At 41.5% G+C, this 21,877-nt stretch overlaps 1 protein-coding gene across 1 annotated transcript in view; it reads left to right on the top strand.

Annotated features, from left to right (window-relative positions):
- Positions 1 to 1,284: 1,284 nt before the first annotated feature.
- PCYT1B (phosphate cytidylyltransferase 1, choline, beta) overlaps positions 1,285 to 21,877 on the top strand; it is a 44,240-nt gene continuing 23,647 nt past the window's right edge. Inside the window, exons 1-2 of the mRNA XM_026842806.1 lie at positions 1,285 to 1,353; positions 2,388 to 2,558. Coding sequence (XP_026698607.1) covers positions 1,300 to 1,353; positions 2,388 to 2,558 — 225 coding nt within the window. The 5' untranslated portion in view covers positions 1,285 to 1,299. The remainder of the gene's footprint in view (positions 1,354 to 2,387; positions 2,559 to 21,877) is intronic.

The raw sequence follows: 21,877 nt of genomic DNA, 5'->3' as shown, positions 1-21,877 counted from the left end.
CGTGCCGTGCCCGTCGCCGGAGCCGCGTCCTTGCAGCCGGAGGGGGGCGCTTTCCCAGACGTTGCGCTCGTTAGTTTGTCCTGAGGGCCCGGGAGGGGTGCGAGGAGGCGTCCGCGCCGGAGGGATCTCCGGCTGGGCTCCGACCTGCTGCAGGGGGCCCATAAACCGTAGTGGCACGGTGCCCTCCTTGGGGCGAAATAATGTAAACGCGCTCTCCTGAGCTGGGAGAAGGTGGTGGATGATGTCGAGCATCTAAAAACTGGAGCCAGGCTGCAGCGTGAGGGCCAGGGGCCGCCTGAGTAGAGCTGTCCCTGCTGGGAGAAGCGGGCATTGCCCACACAGGTTTAAGCAATATCTAACCACTAAAGCTAGGGGGACGATCACGACAGACTATGACTATAACCCATAGGAGCCACGGTTTTCTTTTTACGTATTTAAACGAGGTATTACCCTCTGTCACAAGTTTCAGGAACTCAATCAGTAGATTACTCCCTAGTCTCTTCAGAGACGTGTAGTGGTCGGCCTGCTTCGTGACAAAATAGCTGATGTAATGGGTGCCCTCTGGCTTCCCAAATCCCTTTATCTTTTGGGGTATTTTCATTGCTAGACATGGGAGAAAAAAACAAACAAACAAAAAAAACCACAACAGATTCAGACTGGATTTCTTAAGAGGCTAAGTGTGAGGAGGGCTCAGAGAAAAGACCTATTAGAGCTTTTTCCTTGTATACACCTGACTGGCAGGGTGGGAAGGTGGGGTATGTTCTGCTCATCTTGATGTTACAGAGATGTCTTCACTCACATGTGTCGAGTATTACACACCAAGCTTCAGCTGAGGAGCAAGAACTCTGTCTGGAAAAGGACACAGTTTCTGGCGTAGTTGAAAATGGGTTTTTTAAAACCTTAGTGAATACAACTGAAGCTTTACAAGCCCTCTCTAAAACGGCTTAGATCTATCTGCCTGTGCCTTCATTAAGAAACCCAGAGAAACCGGTAGGATTTGTGCTTTTTCATCACAGATTAACCTTGACCTTTTTTTCCAAAAGCATCAGTGTTGGCCAGTCACTAAGAACTTGCTGCCTCCATTTGCAGAATTATCTGGAGAAGCATTTGATGCTCATGAAAATATATAGGCACTGACTCCAGCTTCTTACAAAGGCAGGTAGCACCAACACTTCCAAGCTGTTTGAGAGCAAATAGGACTCTGTCCTTAAGGCTGATACACTGTTGCAGGAGCATTAGCTGGTATTATTTGGCCTGGATAAACTGACTATTTTCAACCATCTAGAAGAGAGAATTTTTATGGTCCTGAAACTGAAAATTATTTTACTTCTCCACAAGGATTCATTTGCATTGGTAAGGGAGAAATAAAAAACCTACCAGATTTTGATCCTTCTAACTTATCTACCCAGTTCCTAGTGCAAAACTACCTCACTGCTGGAGCTAGTCCTAGACGGAAGCAGAAGAACTGCCCTAACTGCCTGTGGCAGCTCCCTGGTGCCAAAAGAAGCTGGCCACCCTGACAGCCAGAGTGCCCATTCCCAGGCACTCGAGAGAATGAGACCACCCCTCTCAGCAGCAGCTAGTTATTAAGTCAGCTTAGCTGTAGCAAACCCGCATCCTTGGAAACACAAACAGCTATAGGAAGAATGCCCATCTGACCTGCAGAAGCCTTTCATTTAATGCAGTGTATCCACTTTTATTTCTTTATTTTAAACACGTGCAGAAAACAAGATTGCATCACCAAGCACGATGTGGGGTTCAAATTCAGAAGTTACTCAAATTTTTAAGCTGTGATAAACATTTATAAAATAACAGTCATTAAATTGTTCAGTTTGAATAAAATAGTGATACTGCATTTCACATATACCTAGTTTTCACATGCTTTGGAATTTTGAATTGACTGGTATTTAATGCTTTTGATTAAAGTAAAACAATACTCTTTGTCAGCTGTCATACAAACGGTGGCATGTTTGTCATTCAGGTGATGCCATGATTTGAGCCAGTACACAGTGATACAGTTAATTTACCAAACTGAAGTTGTTGCCATAGCTCCACTGTGGGCCAGCACAGAACAAAAGTCTTTTTCATGAATGCTAGTTCAGTCCTGACATTCATCTCCGGCCATAACAAGAATGCATCTGTTTTCCGCAGCACAGCATAACAAGCATATTTAAATGCTGCAGGGGAAAAAAAAAAAAAAAAAAAAGGGGGGCAGGGGATGTGCTTTGCTTTGGAAAAGGAAAAAAAAAAAAAAAAAGAGCAAGATTTGGGACTTCCTCTGCTAAATGGCTTTATCACAGCAGATTACTTTGAGCTGATCTTTAACCTCCCTTGGGACAGTCATACAAGAACAACTTGGCATGACCTTTGCTCAATTGTCTTTTCAGTACAAGAAGTGGGAATTCAGCTGTGTAGTTCAGAGCCACCCAAGGTTCTCTCAAGGAAAGTGTGATAGCTGCAGAGAAAAGTGCAAGAGGAGCACAGTAACGAAGATGGTAGGCAGCCAAAAATACGGTACAGAAGAGGAAGCTCAGGAAACTCCCAGATTTCAACGAAAGGTGACAAAAATGTATTTTCCATGTTATTTTCTTAGAGCTATAATTTAAATAGATAAGTTATGAATAGAAAATATTGTGAACTCGTTGCAAGAGCTCCAAGATAATATAAACACTAGTATATATTAACATATGAAAGTACAAATGGAGTATTGTATCAAGCCTAAGTTAAATTAACAAAATAATTACTGCATTGAGGATTATTCTTGTCTTTTTTATATCTAGGGCATGCTTGATCTGACTCAAAGACAGTAGGACAAAAAGTTAAAACTCTTAGATTCAGACATTACACATTAATTTTATGGTTGGTAATTTTTTTATGATGGAAAAAATCTGTTGAAACTGAAAGGGATGGTATCAAAAATGAAGAGGGTGGTATAAAAAACCAGAATGCGAGTAAACCATGGATTTTAGAAAGATAGCAAATTCACCTGTATGTCTAACTCAAAATACCTAAACATTATTATATCATTGTTAAGTACAAACTGTCTTTGTGGAGAATTGTGTGTGTGTGTGTGCATGCTAGTGCTTGGGATATGAGTGTATATGCTTTATGTGTATGTTTCCTACAAGCATGAAGTATTTCATTCTCTTGCTTTTAATCCTTACATTGGCCTGAATTAATTGATGTTATCACTCAATTAACTTGAAGGTTTTACATCTGATATGATCTGACTAAATTTCAGTAGCATCTTCCTAAGATACGCTATTCACGTGACATTTCAACATGAATTACTTAACTGTATGGGGGAACTAAACTCCTAGAAGCACAGATTACATAAATTAAAAATAAAAAACCTCTAGGTATTACTTACCAAGAGGTTTTTAGTTTCAAACTCTTCACAGATAGTTAACTGATAGAAATATGAAGAAATAGGTGCTTCTTTGCTTGTTTATCGATAAAGATAATGCAGACATTTATGTTCAAAGGGTAGGTTCCTTGCTTACTAGGTCTGTAAATGCCTTTTGTTGACTGCACAGCTCTTTTTAATTTCCTACCTGAGTTACCTGCTAACATCAGAGTGAAGAGAATGAAGTTGCTATTAGAATGCTAAGGCCCTGAAATTTAAACATGAAATAGAAACTAGAACAACACATTAATTTCCATTCTGACAGAAATAAAAATAAGGTCTATGGAATGAACATCCAGAGATACTTATTTAAAAAACAAACAAACAAACAAAACCCAAACACATTAAATTCTGATTGCGGTTAAGTTGCAGCAAATTCTAGTAACTTGACCAGAATTGGTGGAATTGCAATAACCGGAACAGAGAGCAGACTCTCATCACCTGCTTGCCTAATACAATATTCCTATTCAAGCCTAGAAGAAAAGTGCAAAATATTATAAGGTAAATTAAATAGGGAAGACAAGTGAGAGCAAACTCACAGAGAATGAGCCCTCACATAATTATAATGTCTAAGAATTAAGTCTGATGCCAGTGGTATTCAAGAGCCTACAGTTATTGTCACAGCATGAAAGTCTATGTTTTAACTACTTTCAGCACTCTCTCTTTACAATTGCACAAAAATTAACAATTAATGTATAAGCAGAACATTATTGCAGAGAGGCTGTTACATTTCAAGACCTGGCTGAAGATCAAATGTGCTTCCATGGGTGAATGCTCTCAGCGTTCACCGTTTAATGTCTCATCAGCAGAAAGGAGGACAGCATCATGAGATGCTGCAAAGTCTCATTGTAATCCTGACACCTCTGTTGCTGGATGGGTGCCGGTGAAGGCTGTGCTCACAGCGTGAGGAAGCAGCAAGGGCCAACCCCTCCCTGCATGCAGAGAGCCCAGCATGGCAAGGCTGGCGGGATAGTCAGGACCTCAACCCCCAGCTCCTGAGAGCTGCGAGCAGAGCAGCCCTGGGATGGGAGTCAGAGTCAGCCCAGAACCCAGAGCAAAGTCTGTGGTAATGCAGCAGGTCTGAGGTCAAACCAGAGGTGTGACATGGAGTCAGGTCTAGTGACAGTAACCTGGGTCAGACACAGCCCAGTGATCACCAGACAACTCTCTGGTGATAAGGCAGGTTGAAGGACAAGCCACAAAGTCAGCCCATGGGTGGGGATCAGATCAGGCCGGATGTTGGTAACCAGCGTCAGACACAGCCTGGGCATCACCAGACTAGTCCATAGTGATGAGGCAGGTCCAACATCAGGCTGGGAAGCCAGGGGCACCTCTGTGGCTGACCTGGAGACCAACAGCACTCCTACAGTCCAGCTCCAGCAGGGACTGACAACACGAGCTAGAACTCAAACAGAACCCTGAAGCAAAGGGCAGGGGACCCAGATGAGGCTGGTCAGGGCTGTGTGTGCCCTCAGGGCCCATGCAGCAACCTCCCCTTCCAACAAGGTGTGTCCTCACACCTTAGAGATCTGGGTTCAGAAGGGGTTTCCTCTCGAGTGATTCAGTCAGTGTGGGTTGTCAGTGGGCTACTTCATGGACACTGAGCCATGGCAGGGACAAAGGCCTGGGAGCGGGTCATGGCAGAGGGGACTTGTGGATGGCAGGAACCCTGGAGGCCAGTCCCCAGAGGCTGCCAGGTGGGCTCTGGGAGGAGGGTTCACTCAGGAGCTGGAGCTGGGCAGGGGGCCAGCATGGTGGGGAGAAAGCCCAGGGTCAGGCTGATGACTTGGGAGAGATCACCAGAGAAGACCCCACACAGCCCTGGGGCAGACCCACCTGTGCTTGATTCAGGGCTTAGTAAGGCCTAAGCTAGCTGTCAGGGTGCAGCAAGGGTCAGCTGCTCCCTAAGTACAGAGGACCCCCAAGCAAAGTGAGCTGGGCAGGCCCAGCCAAGAGTCTGGCTCATCAAACAAGATTTCAGAGTTGCCTCATCACCACAGGCAAGCCAGAAACACAAGTAAGGGTCAGGTCTGGTGACAGTAATGTGGGTCAGACATAGCCCAACAATCACCAGGCAAGTCCATGGTGATGAGGTGGGTCCTTGGCTGAGGTCAAGATAAAGAAGGTCCCATGACCAGGCTCAGCTGCAACACAGCTGGAGCCACCCACTCCTATAACACAGTTCAGGCATGAACTGAAGGTCCAGGGGTGAATTGAAGTGGGTATTTCCCAGCTGAGGGTGGTCAGGGTTATTAAAGCCTATTAATGCATTCAGAGCACTGACACAAATCCCATCTCAACCTAATTGTATGGCCAGAGCCCTTTATTATAACAAAATCTTATATACTGAATCACTTTCCACATATTTATATTTGGCCTTTTGGTAGCATTAACATTTCACTATGCTAGGGCAGAAAACTACAGAAGTTTAGCAGTTACTGAGGGTCACTCTCTCTTTCTCGCATGTATTTTTCAAAAACTCATGACCTGTTTAGAAATTATTTAATCCACAAGTAATAATACAGAAACTGGGAAATTACAGTTTCTCTCTCACCTTTCAACCATAACTACTTCCCCAATTTTTTCTACCTCTCCCAGATTTACTGAGGCTCATACACTGTCAGTGTTCTTCCCCTTAAGACCACAGCATAAATCATTTTATCATCCTGCTGGTAGGTAGCTTGTCTAAGTGAGGGATCTTAGAATAATTCAGGTTGGAAGTGACCTCTGAAGATCTCTAGTCCTCTTCCTGCTCAAAGCAGGCTCAGATAGAGCAGATAGTCAAGTAGGTGGTCAAACCTCAACTGAACCATGGCCCGAGCAATCTCAAGGATGAAGACTCTACCGCATCCTGTTCCATGCATCAGGACAGTCTGTGTAGTGGGTTTACCTTCTCCCTCTCCTCCATCTCTCTACATTCTACAAGCCTTACAGAAGGCCACTTCTGAAAACAGTGAAGCCTCAGAGTTGTCCAAAGCTGAAAAGAATATGCCTGCCATAACAGCCCATGCTACCTCCTTTCAAATACAGCAGAGAGCCCACAGAAATACTAGAGCTATTTTGAGCTTGAATATGAGAATAAATGACAGCAATCTGATTTCAGTATCATACTTGAACAGTGTGAAAAATTAGTCCTAGGACTCCCATAGCATGGTAAGTATGCATGGGTAGGGTTCAAGAACCTTTACTGAAATTATTCAGTGAAAGAATTAATAATTTTATTGACATACTTGAAGACAGGTAGGAATTCATACAAGCCAGACAACTTGGGTTTTGTGTTTAACAATGCAAATCCAGAAAGCATATGAGGTTCTTTCTCTCTTTCCTGTGTTTGATTCTTTATGGTCTACACCTTCTCTTCCCTCATTCTGTTTTTACAAAACAGAATTTCTTTAGGAAGTCTTTGCCCCTTCCCTTCCCATTTTATTTATATTAGTCTATCAAAAAAGTAACAAAAGTAACCTTTGACTGAATGAGGTTTGTGGTTTGGTTTGGGTTTTTTTTTATAAAAATAACTGGTTTGTTGTCCCATTTCCTAATCCTTTCTTTCAGCTTCACTACAGAGTGTGACCTAGATTTTCTTTTACCGCATGCTATTCATGTGACATGGAAAGCAGAATAATTAGCCTCCTTATGTCTTAAATCTCAGGAGGAGTTGGTGCTTCTTTATTTAAAAACTCTTATCACTATAGTATACAAATGGTTCAGAAACAGTGTAACAGTTAGCATCATAAAGGAGGATTTAAGATTATCTTTTCTGACAGGGAAGTGAGTAGAAAGTTTTTACAAATGGTGGATGACAAATTTGGGTTGTCAGTGTCTGATTTACTAAATAGTTAGCATTCTATAGTGTTTCTCAGGTGTCTCCCTGTGTGTCCACATTCCACTGGCATCTGATCCTGCTTTCCAACACTAGCAAGTCACTTTTTTTTTCTTGCTTTCAAGTCTAAGATGTTTTTGATTCTTCCTTGTGGACACTAGCAAGAACGTTAACTGTGAACCTGAAAGAAAAAGTCCTTCCAATCAGTTCTGGTGCCTTGATCTGCCTTAGTTTAGGCAAAATGGAAGAACCTGTTACAGAAAGAGGCCTTCAGAGTTTCCAAGTCCCAAGACTGAACATAGGCAGTTGTTCTGTAAAACTAAACAAGTCTGTTGGGTTGTGGATCTTTTCCCCCCACCTCTTACTCAGTAATGAATAGGGTTTCCAAATACTTTGTTAGCTAAAACCAAGAAAATACTCAGCATACCAATACCGTACATATTGCTAGGGATCTGCTCCTTAAGAAAAAGCAAACCAAGAGCCAAGGGGAAATCACACTGCCAGCAGGTCAGGGTCCTCACCAGCCAGGACTCAGTCCCACAGTACCGGAGCAAGGTGATGAGCAGGACAGAACAACAGAGGGCATTCCAGTCCAACAAAGAGTTTAGATCATAAGGTAGTATCATAGCAATGAGGCAGGTCCGAGATCAAGCAGGTCCACAGAAATAAGGCAGGGCTGAGGTCAAGACAGGAAATCAGTCTGTACCTATAGATCCAGATCCAGGAAGGGGATTTTCAAGGGGAAAGCAGGTGGCTGTGAAGCTTAAATAGAGCTCCTGAGCCCATGGGCAGAGGGTGTGGGGTGGAGGCCGCAGTCGAGGCTTGCCAGAGCCATCAAAGTCTTTTAGTGCCCTCAGGGTCCTGACAGGTATGAAGTGACTTATATCCAAGGCCAAATTTGCCCAGTTTTCATGAAAATCATGAGCACTGAACCTCCAAACAAATATCAAATCTCTCCTCCCAACCATGAAAGCTCTTGAGTATTTCAAAGAAAAAGTCTCCAAAATATCTGGAGTGTGTTCTCAATCTCTTTTCCAGAAACAGCTACATTATGCTGGTAGAAGTTGTCTGTAACTGCCCAGTGGGTAGAAGATGCCTAGCTAGTAACATATCAGATTGGGAGTTCAAAGGTAGCAAAGTTATAAGCAACTGAAATAAGATCGTAGGGTCAAACACTCTTAATAACTAGTAACAGCTAAACTAGCTAGCAGATAATCATTTTACAGTGCATTAGTACATGTTTAGTTTTAAATAATGTGTGTATCTCTACCCAGATTATGAAAACTTCCAGTTATTAAGTTTTTGGTACCCAAAATATTAAATGTGAACCCTCAACAGTCACTTGAATGCAGTTTACAGTATGATTTTTTAATGTTTTATTTGGCAGGTTTGCATTTGAAATAGTATGGTGTGGTGGTTTGACATTGGCTAATGCGAGGTACCCACCAAGTTGCTCTACCACTTCCACCCCTTCCCCCTTGTTTTCTCAACGGGGCAAAGAGGGGAAAGAAACTAACATAGACCAACCCTTGTGGGTAAAACAAAAGCAGTTTTAATATAAGCAAAGTGAAGCAAAGGTCTGCACGCAGAAGCAAAAAAAGAAAACATTTATTCTCTACTACCCATTACCAGTTGATGTCAGCCCTTCTCAGGAGCAGGGCTCACATACATGTAGTGGTTGCCTCGGAGGACCAAGGGTGACCCCAGCCCCTTCCTCCTTTCTCCCAGATTTATACTGAGCAGACAGCACATGGTCTGGAATATCCCTTTGGTCAGTTGGGGTCAGCTGTCCTGGCTGTGTCCCCTCCCAAGATCTTGCCCACCCCGTCCCACTGGGGGGGGAAATGTCGGAGAGAGCCTTGGTGCTGTGTAAGCACTGCTCAGCAGTAGCCACAACACCAGGGTGCTATCAACACCCTGCCAGCTCCCAGCATAAACCACAGCACTGTGAGGGCTGCTATAGGGGAAAACCAATTCCAGCTCAGCCAGTCCCAGTACATATGGGAAAAGACCTGTGAAGGCATTTGCATGAAAAATTGACAAGAACAGTGGAGGGAAAAAACAGTATTGGAGACTTGTAATACTGGAAAAGATAGTGTGACAGAATACTGACAATCAATCCAAGAAGTCTGAAATAATCTGGGGGAAAAGGAAGGCACCAGATAGATTGAAAATGGGTAGAAGTGAGTGCAATACAAAAATGCAAGAAAGGCAGTCTTAGCTTTGTGTGGATTTAAGAGGATTGGAGTGCATATCTAGAAAGCTGGGAGAGGGAAAAAAGAGAAAGGAGGGATAACAACAGTTTAAATGTGAACAGGAAAGATATTTTTCTTAAATCATATTTTATCTGTAACAGAGAAGCAGGACAGAGTATGAATCAGTTAGGGAAAGTTTATAGTGAGATCTAGAGATCTGTAATATTCAGTATTATATTCTTTGATAGCAGTAAAGTTGCAGCTGTAGTACTGTGCTTGCAGCACTCTGCAAGAAATCTGTAGAGAACCCAAAATAGAACAGGGAGGATAATAGCAAGATCTGTAAAATATAACCTATGAGAAACTATTGCAACACCTGGGGCAGTTTAGATAGAAAAGTCATAAGTGACATAACAAAAATACCAACCTACCAGCTGAATGTCATCTCTCTACTCCAAATCCTCAAACTATTTTTTCAAAATCTTAACCATACGGGTCATACAAAAAGCAAGACAGTAAATCTGTTCTCTATGTCCAGTAGAAAAAGCAAGCAGGGCCAATAAATTGCAGCAATGTAGGATCAGGTTAGACATTAAGAAGAACTTCCTAATAAGAAAGAATGAACAGTGGTAAGAATGGATTGACTAGATAGTCGGGGTTCTGGGAAGGGAATGACCAACAGAGGTTAGCTAATTGAAGTGCTTCCCAACCTCTGTGCATCCAGCAGGAGAGTCCCACTGCCAGAAATCCCTCATCCTCCCCTGACAACCCAACAGTTAAGAGCATGATTGTTAAAATTAGCAAGGACAACAGAACAATCTAATAATGGGACAGACAGACCTAGCATTTCCCACAATAAGTGACCTCCTCTTTGACTGTGGAAAAATAAAAAGAAGACAGATAGCCTCTTGGTCAAAAATCAAACATAATTTCTGACCATGTTCTTCAAAAGTGCTTATAAAAGTAGTTCATGAAAGAGCAAGAACACAAAGAACCTACCCCAAAGTGGGTAGCCCTACTTATTCAAAACAGTACTGTAAAGCACAGAAGAATGGCATCATCAAAAGCCACTATTTTCAAGAATTTATGGATTTCAGATGATTCATATATATAAACCATACTGGAATTAACATGACATTTTAAATTAAACTCTTATATAAAGATTGAATAATTTGATTCTATACAAGTAATATGAGAATATAGCATTTATTAAAAATCACATCTCCATTGTGGAATTATGGAAAGAAGCAGGTATAAGATTATGTTGTACCAAACACTGTTTTTACTTTTCATAATTTACGGACTCATTGAATATAAAAAGAACTTATGGATTTAATCCGTATACAATTCTATAAGACTCTTCCATAAATAGGAAATATTTTGTATTTATTCTAACAAAACCACTAGAATGATGAACTATGTGTGAACCGATACAGGCAGGATGAAGGAACAACCACAAAAACACGGACAAAATGCAGAATAAATTATCATTACCTCACAACCCAGGGAATCTCCACAGCAGACCCAGACAGAGGCACGCAAGTAAGGATGCAGGCACCACGGAGCTTGGTCCTTCCTAGCCAGAAAGAGGAGAGGAAAGAAACGATCTCAAACGAGCTACTTTTGCCTGTATATCAGGGATGTTCACAGGTGTAGTTTTCCACTGTGCTTTGATCATCCCCACTGCAGGGCAGGAATCTCAAGCATGTTAGATAAGGTGCCTCTGAGTCTATCACAGGTCTATGTTATCTAAATGCAGATGTTTTACCTATCAAGCACACAAAACTAAACAACAATTAGTATGATATATGTTTTTCGATATCCCAGCTGCAAATTACTTGAATGTGTTTACAATCCTCCTCACCAATCTTCCGTTTTATTCCTACAAACTACAACTTAAAAATGAATTAAAGCTACTACAGTATCAGGCAACATTACATGCAAGCAGCAAAGCAATGGTGTTGGAGGTGGTGAAAATCAATAGGGTGTAGTTTAATTCATACCTTTCATTCTCTCCCTTTTCTTTCCCACCTATGCAGGGGAAAAAAAATCTACCATCGTGAGGTTTTAACCTCAGTCTAAACATATGTGATTTAACTAATTGATCGTCTCAGCAATAAGGTATCTTTTTCTGCTATTTTTTGACTAACAATGCTAGCATGTCTGGAATATATAGAATAGATAGACAGATACACATTTACATACATAGAAATATAATATTTTAACTGATCTGCTCCAGACATAAACCATTGCTCCATCTTATAAAGTCTTGCAGTTGACAGTCATTAGAACCTTCAGGATCCAAAATATATACATTGCAGCAAAGTTCAGCTCATCTGTTAAATATTCAGTAATTTATTCTGTGATGTTTTCTGTAGGTGTTTGGCTTTGAAGTCAAACACTGTTTAACCATACCAGTCCCTGGTTTTCCGTAGTTTTCTGCTGACTTTTGAACAGAAGATACATGAGGGTCTATTTCTCTTTATTATGTCTTGGTTATAAGTCAGAAGACTCTTGCAGCCTCTCTTATGTGAAAACCATTTTAAGTAGACCTTTTGCTGTGCTAACTGGTGCTTGAGATCCACTGAGGCACTTCAGACACCTGATGATATTCTCCAAGGGCTGCAATGTATTCCAGTCCCTGTTTTCACAAAGGACATCAGAATAATGGAGTATATTTGCTTTAATAAAGCAAATGTTGCAGGCCTTAGCCTGGAGACTTTGTTGAGCATTCACAGACTTGTCTGTAGTAGTAAGATCTCTGGACAGCTGTGAGCAACTAAGACAAAATACCTTGTTAGGAAGTGGCTTGGATGTAAATCATTACGGTCTTCAGCAGATAGCAGGCTGTGTCACTGCTTTACCATTAGAAGGAGTAGAAAGCACTCCTTGTTAGAGTAGTTGTGAAATGCATATCCTCTCTGCTCAAGCAGTTTGAGGTCTTTAATTGGTTTATTCACAATTTCCAAGTACAGGTTGCTCCTTCTAGGAATTTTGCCTTAAGATAAGGATGCAATTAGTGTACACTAAACAGCATAGCTATGAACCTGGATGTAATAAGTTTGATGCGGTAAGCTTCTTGCTTGTCTCAGTCCATCAAATATAGGGAAAGGAACCCCTCTGAGGGAAGTGGATACATTAATTCGTGTTCAGATTTCAACCATGTTTGCCTACCAGTGGTAGTCTGCTAGAATCAGTTTAACATGCATAATATAGTAAAAGCATGACAGAGGTTTTATAGGTGCTGGTGTCTACAAGGAATTGAAGTTTGTGTGGTTACAGCTGTGGGCACTGATCAGTGCTCCACTAAAAGATTTAAAAAAAAAAAAAAAAAAAAAAGCAAAAAAAAAAAAGCAGAGAGATATTAAAAAATTAGGGCCTGAAGATATGGAAGAATCTCCACAAAATATTTGTCTCTGCAATGTTCAGTTGCCCATGAAGGTCAGAGAGGGATAATACTTTGAGTTTGAAGAAGGAGAGGATTTAAATGTAACACCTAAGCATATTATTTATTTATACTTTTCATCCCTTGAGAACAAATCGTTCCAGTTTGCAAACTGAAATTCCATATAGAAAAAGCCCCACAGACAGAACCTTCCTAAGATTTTTCCCTGTCTGCTGTCTATTCAATTCAGACCTTGAAACTAGTGTTAAGAGAATTGAGAACAGTGTTTCCTGGCTTGTTTGCATGTAATGTTAATTTATGCACCTTGGGACAGGATTTTTATGCATCAGATGTCTATTGAAGCTCAAGCAGCTGTTGCCAAGAGCTCAGTCATTAAAGGCAGTGGCTATATGTCCCTGTTACTTCTGAAGGAATGGCAGGAGGATGCCCAGGAGACTGTACTCTGCCTGGTGCAGGAAATTTGGTTACATAAAAGAAATTAGATACAGGAACCTTCCCACCATCACTCTTGTTCCACTGTTCTTTTATAACTTGGCTGACTTGTAAGGATTTACAGAAGACCATCTGCTGAGCTTCTTCAGTCAAATCTAGTTTTTATTTATTTATTTTAGATAATAAAGAAGACACACTCCAGACTTTTGAAAGCCCATATTGCCCCCACCGTTAGAAGAAGATGCAATTTTGGCTATCTTATTCAAAGTATCCAGTATGTTGACTAAGATCATCACAGCCAAGATGGCTGGCCTGTGACAAATTCCATTTGGATAGACATGACAGACCCCACAACCTTCTCTCTGCCGTTATTTCAACTCTGTCTCTATTAATGAGGTACACAACATTTCTTAACCATGCTGTTCAAACAGAAGGGAAAAAACCTATAAAATATTTCCCAGAGGTGGAAATGACATAAACAGCAAGAAAAGCATTGCACTTCCACTTTGAAATTCTGCCACAACTTAGACAGGTGATAACACTACTACAAGAGAGACATCATTCTTTAATGCTATATGTATATGGAAAAACTTAAATCAAAATGCAGCTGGAGTCAATAGCAAACACTCAGCATGAAAGCAAAGATTGAAATTCACCCTTTCATGCTCAAAATAAATAAAGGCAAGGGAATTTACATTTCCAGTTTATTGGGAATCAATCCAGCTGCCAGAAGGTCCATTTCCTATTCATCTCTATTCCCATGCACCTGACCTCGGGTATGTCCGTACCCAGTGCTGCTCCTTCAGCTCACTGGCAGTGGTCTCTTAAGAGCTGGCCTATGTGCTTGGGTTTATAAAAGGGCTACCAGCTATCTCTGCCTGCTCTAGTCCTAACACTGCTCAGCCACGCTGTCCAAATACTCTTCTAACAGCATAACACTCCTGCAAATATTATTCCTAAGAAAATGAGCTACAAATTTCAGGCAGACTGCTGCATTAATCATGGTTTAATCATTTCGTTTGAGCATGGTTTCCATAGTGTGTGAGTAGTCCTCGCAGAATAACTGATAAAGGAACTTAGTTATAAGAATAATATTCAGCTGTGAGATTTAGTTTGGCTACCTGTTCCCCTTGGTCAGTCACCTCTTTTGGCATGTATTTTCCTTTATTCTTGACTGCTGTCTCGTTCTTTTCAGTTTCTTTTTTCCTTCTACTTGCTTTCTCATCTCTTCTTCACTGATCTACCCCTTTCCCTTTCACACAACTTATATATTTTGTTTGTTACACTTGGCCTCCTCCTGAAGATGTGCAAAAGAGACATTTGAAGTTAAGCTCTCAAGTCCTAGGGAATGACCCTGAAGCACAATTCTCTTGTAACTCACAGAATCACAGAGTCATTCAGGTTGGAAAAGACCCTTGGGATCATCGAGTCCAACCATCAGCCCTACTCTACGAAGTTCTCCCCTACACCATATCCCCCCGCATGTCATCTAAATAACCCTTAAACACATCCGGGGATGGTGACTCCACCACCTCCCTGGGCAGCCTATTCCACTGGCTGACCACTCCTTCTGTGAAAAATTTATTCCTAAGGTCCAGTCTGAACCTCCCCTGATGAAGTTTAAAGCCATTCCCCCTTGTTCTGTCACTAATCACCTGTGAGAAGAGACCAGCACCAACCTCTCTGCAATGTCCTTTCAGGGAGCTGTAGAGAGTGATGAGGTCTGCCCTCAGCCTTCTCTTGCTCAGACTGAACAGTCCCAGCTCCTTCAATGGCTCCTCACAGGATTTGTTCTCCAGGCTCTTCACCAGCTTCCTTTCCCCACTCTGCACTCGCTCCAGCACCTCGATATCTCTCTTGTATTGAGGTGCCCAAAACTGGACACAATACTCCAGGTGTGGCCTCACCAGTGCAGAGTACAGGGGGACACCTTTCGGCTTTGGATGGCCCTTAAATGTTTGTATCCCTTGATGAACTCTGATTTTTAAAAACAATGCCCACAGTGTCCACTGCAGGTAAGTACTACTGGAATCCACTTTAACAAATCCACCAAGGTTAACAATAGCCAACGGAGTCTGTCTGTACTAAAAAGTGTTGGCTTTATATTATCTTGGTCATGTTCTATGCTGTTTAAGAGAGCTGGGCATTTCACTTCAGCAGCGTGGAAGCCACAGCTGCGTGTGGTGAAGCTGCCGTGCAGCACGGCTGAAGATGTGGCTCTGACTCCTGGGCTGGCACTAGCCAGGTTCCTCGCTAAGGGCCTGGGAGCGCTGTCACGTATTTGGCTGTGATGGAAACGTTTCACCGCACCGAGACAGAGCCGCTACCGCTGCAACCGCGTCCTTTTATCCGTCTCCTGGCAGAAGAGAATGGCATTTTTACCAAAACTGTTACATTCCATAAAAAGCAACTTTATTTCCTTAGCACCACAGCTGCGCAGAAGCATTGCCTAGAAACTCAACCCGAGTGGCAGTGAGGGGGTCCTTCTGAAAGAAACGCACCCCCGCGGGCCCGGGCGAGCCCCCCCCCGGCCATCCCCGGCATGATCAGTGCACCCAGGAGTGGTCAGACCCGCGTGTCTCAGCTTAAGAGCCTCGTGAGGAGTTTCCTGTTCGCTTCGGGAGGTGTAAGGCAGAGAGTCGTGGGGACCTGCGGTTGGGGGGGGCAGGAGGATGAAGGAGAGCCAGGAAGGTGATGGTAAAAATAAAGTCCTTTGGTGGCCTTTGGTTAAAGATGAGGGAAGGCTCCTTCAGCTCTTTCAGGCAGCTTCACAAGGTACCCCAGGAGTAAGAATCTGAGAGCTGCCCTTTTTTCACATGCTAATTTGAAATAATTGGACTGTTTCCTTACTTCTTATTTGAACCTTTTATTATTCCCATCAGGAATGGGCACTCCTTTCCCCAACATGGTATGCACCGTTGGCAAGGCGGTAGAGAAATAATTGTAACGATATGTATACGTACACACACAAATGCAGAGGCAGTGTCAGTGTGTGAAAGTGCATGAGGATGCAACAGTTTAGTACTGGAAATTAGATCATTTAACACTAGAATTCAGTCACAGTCCTAATTAAAACATATTTAAACATCAAACTTCAGTAATTAAATTCAACGCTGTAGTTGAGACATTGTTCTGATATGACAAGAAATAGCAACAGTCTTTGGAGCTGACCTAAATTAGTGTTTTCTACTTGATAGTGTTATAATTAGAATCAACTTTAAAGAAGACTTAATTCGTTCATGGAAGGCTTTTGGAGCTGTTTTAATAGGGAAAGTTAGCTCACGTGTTGTTACTGCAGTGTGTTCGTACAGGCTGTCTAAGATTTCTCTGTCAAAAGCTCAGATATAACAACCCGTTTGAATATAGTACTCCATGTAGTCTGACATTTTAAAAGATTTTAAAGAATGAAGTGACAATATGATGCCAGTATTTACAGTATCATGCATTCCAGTATAATTTCTGTGGAAATTAAGGTGACAGCTAGAGTACATGAATAAAACAGGAATTCATTATGATGTTTTAGATCTTCCTGAGTACTAATAATGGACAATAGAGACGTTTTGAATAAACATTTATGGAAAGTATGTGCTTATACAGTGATATTTTGTCAGACAGCAGATCTATGTTATCTTCAGGCAAAAAAAAAAATTCTTGGTGAAATACAATGCAAGACACTGTGCTTGTTAGGGCCACAAGGAGTGATACAAGCAAGCATAGTCAAGTATGTCTTAAGTAGGAAGAATTCAGAGCTGGTGTCCTGAAGAGCTAAAGTGAATCACCCCTTGACAGATGATCTAATAACATGGCTATCAAGTTCCTATCAGATCTTTAAGATCTTCAGTACTTTCTCTGATCCTACTCCTATGAAGGCAGCATGTACAGTGGTGGGCCAATAACCAAGGCACTTAATTCATTAATATAAATGAAAGAGGGTGTCTCAGTTAACATTTTAGTGTCATTTTATTATCCTGGACCTCAGGATGGTACCCCAGGATGGCTTTGCTACCTCAGAATGATGTAGCTGGTGGCAAGTAAAATCTGTGATATTTACAGATACGTTTTAAAAGCTGTTCATTGGTTATTATGCATCTCTAAAATTAGTTATCTGGGCTTTCAAGTTCTTAATATAGGCCCATTCTTAGGAAGCAATTTTTGTTCAGAAAGGAATTATAACTTCAGAATCAGCTCAAATTTTAGAAGACGGAAAGGGGTTCTTTTCTGAAACAGTTGGCATCCTTTTCATTTAAACAGGAATTATTTATTTAAAGCCTTAAAACTGTGAATATTTTTAATGGATATCTGCCACTAGATCCTCTGATTTTAGGCTATGGAGTCTGCTAGCTTGGCAGGAAGTGTCACAGTAGGACTAAAGAAAACCCCTGTATCCTTCCAAGAGCAGGAAAACAGGGGACATTGAAGGCAATTCTCAGGTAAGTTTCAATGTGTATTGAAACCTGATGTTTTTGGAGTGCCTAGTACTGTTGTGATATAAATTGCCATTAATTTTTTCCCAAGACACTCTTTGGGTTTTCTTAACTGACTAGAACATTAATGAGCCGTCGTGCTTCAGGCAATTCCCGTGCTCCATCTCTCACTTAATCTTTGCCTTCTTTACTTTCTCAACTTCCACGTATGTGAATGCCAGGAAAATCTCTCTGAGTGACACAAGTACCTCAGTCTTAATGCACAACAGAAAAACAAACCAATTACAGTTGAAGGCTTTATTCGTAGCGGTGTGTTTAGCAGTTTTGTAGTCAAGAAAAGAATCCCACAAATAGTGATTCTCCAATCCTGGTTTGTATAGGTTTGCATTTATCCATTTGTTGCCTGGACCAAACTACTGGTTTAGGCCGCTTTCTCATCTACCATTTTCCCATCCATTTTTTTAAGTGAGTGTTGCTTCTCATACTTTAACACTAGGATACCCATGGTTTGGTCATGGGGGCCTTCATTGTTTTAAATGGGATAAAACATCACTGCCAGTTGTATCATGCAGCACATTCAAGGTATGGCAGACTTCCCTGGAAAACTTTTCAGCAAGCTGCAAAGCACTGCTGGGCTATGGATCTCAGCCAGGGAATCCCAGTGTCAGGGTTTGCCTGTGTGTGTTGGTACTAAAAAGGCCTGTAAGTGAGGCAAGCTCTTAGTTTAACTGGATGGCAGAGATACCATAAGAAGAAATACCAAAGAGTAAGTACAAAGCCTTGTGAAATTATTTGCCTTTTAAAAAAAAAAATTGATCCCTTGGGATCAAGAGTTTCACTTTGGTCCCACAAGACTTTGGTTCCACATGTGGGCAGCTTCTTGAAGGATCGGTGTGCACCTTGAAATGCATTTATTTCTTTCAGGGTGAGGACTGGTAATGCTCAACACACTTTGTCAAGGAAGGCTATTCCAGATAGTGTCTTTCATAAAAGGAAACAATGGCAATTTATGAGGACAGTGCTGCAGATAAAGCAAAACCAAATACACATCGAAACTTACTTGAAAACAAACTTTAAAACCTACTCATCTTTCCCTTGAACACACTAAGAGCTTCTTTTCCTCCTGTTTCATGTTTCCGTCATCCAGTGTGGGCCTCAGTGGGAGCATCTGGGAAAGCACTGTTGGGACCTGGAGTACCAATGTCTTATTTTCAAAACTGGCTGAAGTCCTTAGGGTTAGGTCAGCTAACGGAATGCAGGGTGATGAAATGTATGTTTCCATTGCTGTACCTACCTCCTTGTGCTTTGAGTTTAATATGAGATTGAGCCTGAATCAGGAATACAGGCTCTTCTGTAACACAAGGAAAGTTGGGCACAACTTAAGGAACCTTAAAAAAAAAACAGGCAGAAAACCACCTGATTTAGCCAAAGTGTACTACAGGGGAGGAGGGGCAGTAGGCAGGTAGGCACATAGGTAGTTGGTTTGGCCCGTCCTTGCAGGTATGTTGGTGGGCAGAGTGCCAGACAGGAATTAAGCAGCAGTTTTCATTAATTTAAAGTGAATCTATTCTTCAAGATGATGTAAAGAAGCAGATAGGTGGTTTTTGCTTTGTCTTCTCTGTCCTTGGCAATGCAATCCCAGGAATACTGGGCTGTTCCCAAGATCATGGTTACCTGACATCCGTGCTACTGACAGATGCCTGTTCTCAGGCAGCTCAGGCTGTTGCCAGATCCCATTTGCCTGTGCAGGAAATGGCCCTGGGTCCCTGTGTGGAAGTACCCAACTAGTTTTCTCTGCTTAGCATCACCATTACAAGGGACAGGCTAGCTGAAGTCTTAGGACCTATCTTTATGGCAGTTAAAACAGGTTCTGCCAAGGCACTATTAAGCATCAGAGCCATCTGATGTTCACTCTGGCAAGCCCAGTGCCTGCTCCCAAGCCTGGATTTACTTCTACTGCTGTCTCTTGAGATTCAGAGGCTACAGACTTTTACAGTTCTGTAGGAATTAGGTATAAAAATCTTGGGGCCACTGAATCTACAGTACATTGGAGAATCAGGAACAGCTGAAGATCACAGCTCTCGCGTCATTTTAGGTATCATCATCTGTCTTGGTAATTTTGTTTATTTTACTGATTTTTTAGAAGAAATCTGAGTACATGAATTTTCAGATTATTCAAGTACATTTGGAAAACACCTTTCCTTTTTTATCGAAGGGTAGAGGAGAATGTTTTAGTACTTTCACTCACTGGAGCTGTATAATGGTTTAAGGGAGCACTAGACTCCTTTAGACGGTTTCTTTGTTGCTGCTGTTAAGCAATGAAATGCTAAGCAAAATAATTTTAAATAATTGCAAGAGAAGTGTGCATGCCTTGAATTCCTGTATTTTCATCCCTGGATGCCTTAGTCTCTTCATATTTGCAAATGGTGTTTTGAGAGAGTCTGATGCAACCCTTAGAATTATTTCAGATTTTTTTTTTCCATGAGCTGCCATAGATCTCATACCTATCTGTCCTGTATCACTGAAAGGTGTATGCAGTTTTAATTGGAGGAGCTAATGATGAATTTTTTATCGTGGGTTTTTATTGTTGTTAAAAAGTGTCCCGTGCATCTGTTTCTCTCTCACGTGATGTTACAACTTAGGGGATCTGCCATCTGTTTACTTCAGTGTGGAACTAAGCATAAATATATATGTAAATAGCCTTACATTTAAGGAAAATTACTTTATTCGACCAAATACATGTTTGGTCCTTTACAAGTTTGGGTTTTGCTCTGGATTAATTTTCACTTCCATAAATGTTGGCTACTACGTAAAAGGACAAACCCATAAAAATACCAAAAGTAGGTTGTGCCTGGACACCTGTAGCGATCTTGTGCCTGGCCACCTGTAGCAATCTTTGGCGCACTTAAAAAAAAATAAAAAATTGCATGTAGACACAAAGAATCTGCTGTGGTTTCCCTTTACTACATCAGTGGACATGCAACTGGTATATGTTCTGAAATGCCTTAGTCTGCAAAACCTTGTTGCAATATGTATTCGTCAGATATACAGAACTACAGATGTTTTTGCAGGATTCACAAATGACATATAAATACAGGGAGAAAGCATTACATTGTATGTATTGCATTCCTTGCTTGCAAATGCATATATACAGTGGTATTTTCAAAGCAGCTTTTATTAGGAGAATATTACCAATTTCTTGAAAAGGTTTGTATTATATCTTTAAAAAGGAGTGGAAGACCATTTAAATAGATTCTGTCTGCTCTTTCTTCAAAAACGTAAACACCATATAGCGTATATATAAAATGTAAAATGAAACACAACACATACATGAATGTGGAGCAGAAGAAATACAGAATTAGGAGCCAAATACTAACTATACAGGCAAGAAGTACATGTAGTGTATAACCACACATCCAGGATTATGCTCAGACAGTGCAGCCAGGACTGTTTATCCCAATATGTGCTTATATCTTTGTTTCCACATAATCTGCTTTCCTTTTCTACGCACACATAGACAGACGGCATAAGGTGAGGAGCTCTTGTGAAAGGCACTGGATGAATCAGGGATCTGGTAGAGAAGCCCAGTGCTCTCCCTATGGGAAAGTAGTTCTTCCCAGGGTGCTTCTGCCTGCCAGCTGGGGAGCTGCAGAGAGTACGTACCTCTTGTGCAGGAGGAAAAATGGGGGGGGGTTTGGCTTTATTTAGAGTAACGGTTTATACAAGATAATGTCCTACATCTGACATGCAATAATCGATAGATGTTAAATATCTTTATGTAGAAGCAGAAGTAGAGATTGAATTCTGGACCAGATTCACCCAGTAGCTTAACTGTAACTCAGTTGATTTCAGTAGATTAACCCTTGTCTATGTTAAAGCTGAAGCTAGGTCCTTTTAGCCATACATCAGGAGTGTACACTAATGTACAAGTAAAAAGAAATGGGTAGTAGAAATCCAAAACATATGAACTGACGTTATCTCCAGTTTCTGGATTGATCAATAAAACACAGAGTGTCATTAGAGCAGTAGTTACACATTTTTGGTCTGTTGACCATGACCAAACCTCAGCATCAGTCATGGGGCAGCAATCACCTGCCATTCAGTTTTGAATTGCAAATGCACTATGGCTAGTTGGGCTCTGCAGTCCCATTGCAACATCTTCATTTTGCAGTGGTGCCCCCAGTCTGCTGCTTG

This window comes from Athene cunicularia (assembly GCF_003259725.1).
Source record: "Athene cunicularia isolate RWA chromosome 1 unlocalized genomic scaffold, athCun1 chr1_part1, whole genome shotgun sequence".
Lineage (NCBI taxonomy): Eukaryota > Metazoa > Chordata > Aves > Strigiformes > Strigidae > Athene > Athene cunicularia.
The sequence above is the reverse complement of the archived record's forward strand: the minus strand, read 5'-3'. Positions and strand labels throughout refer to the sequence as shown.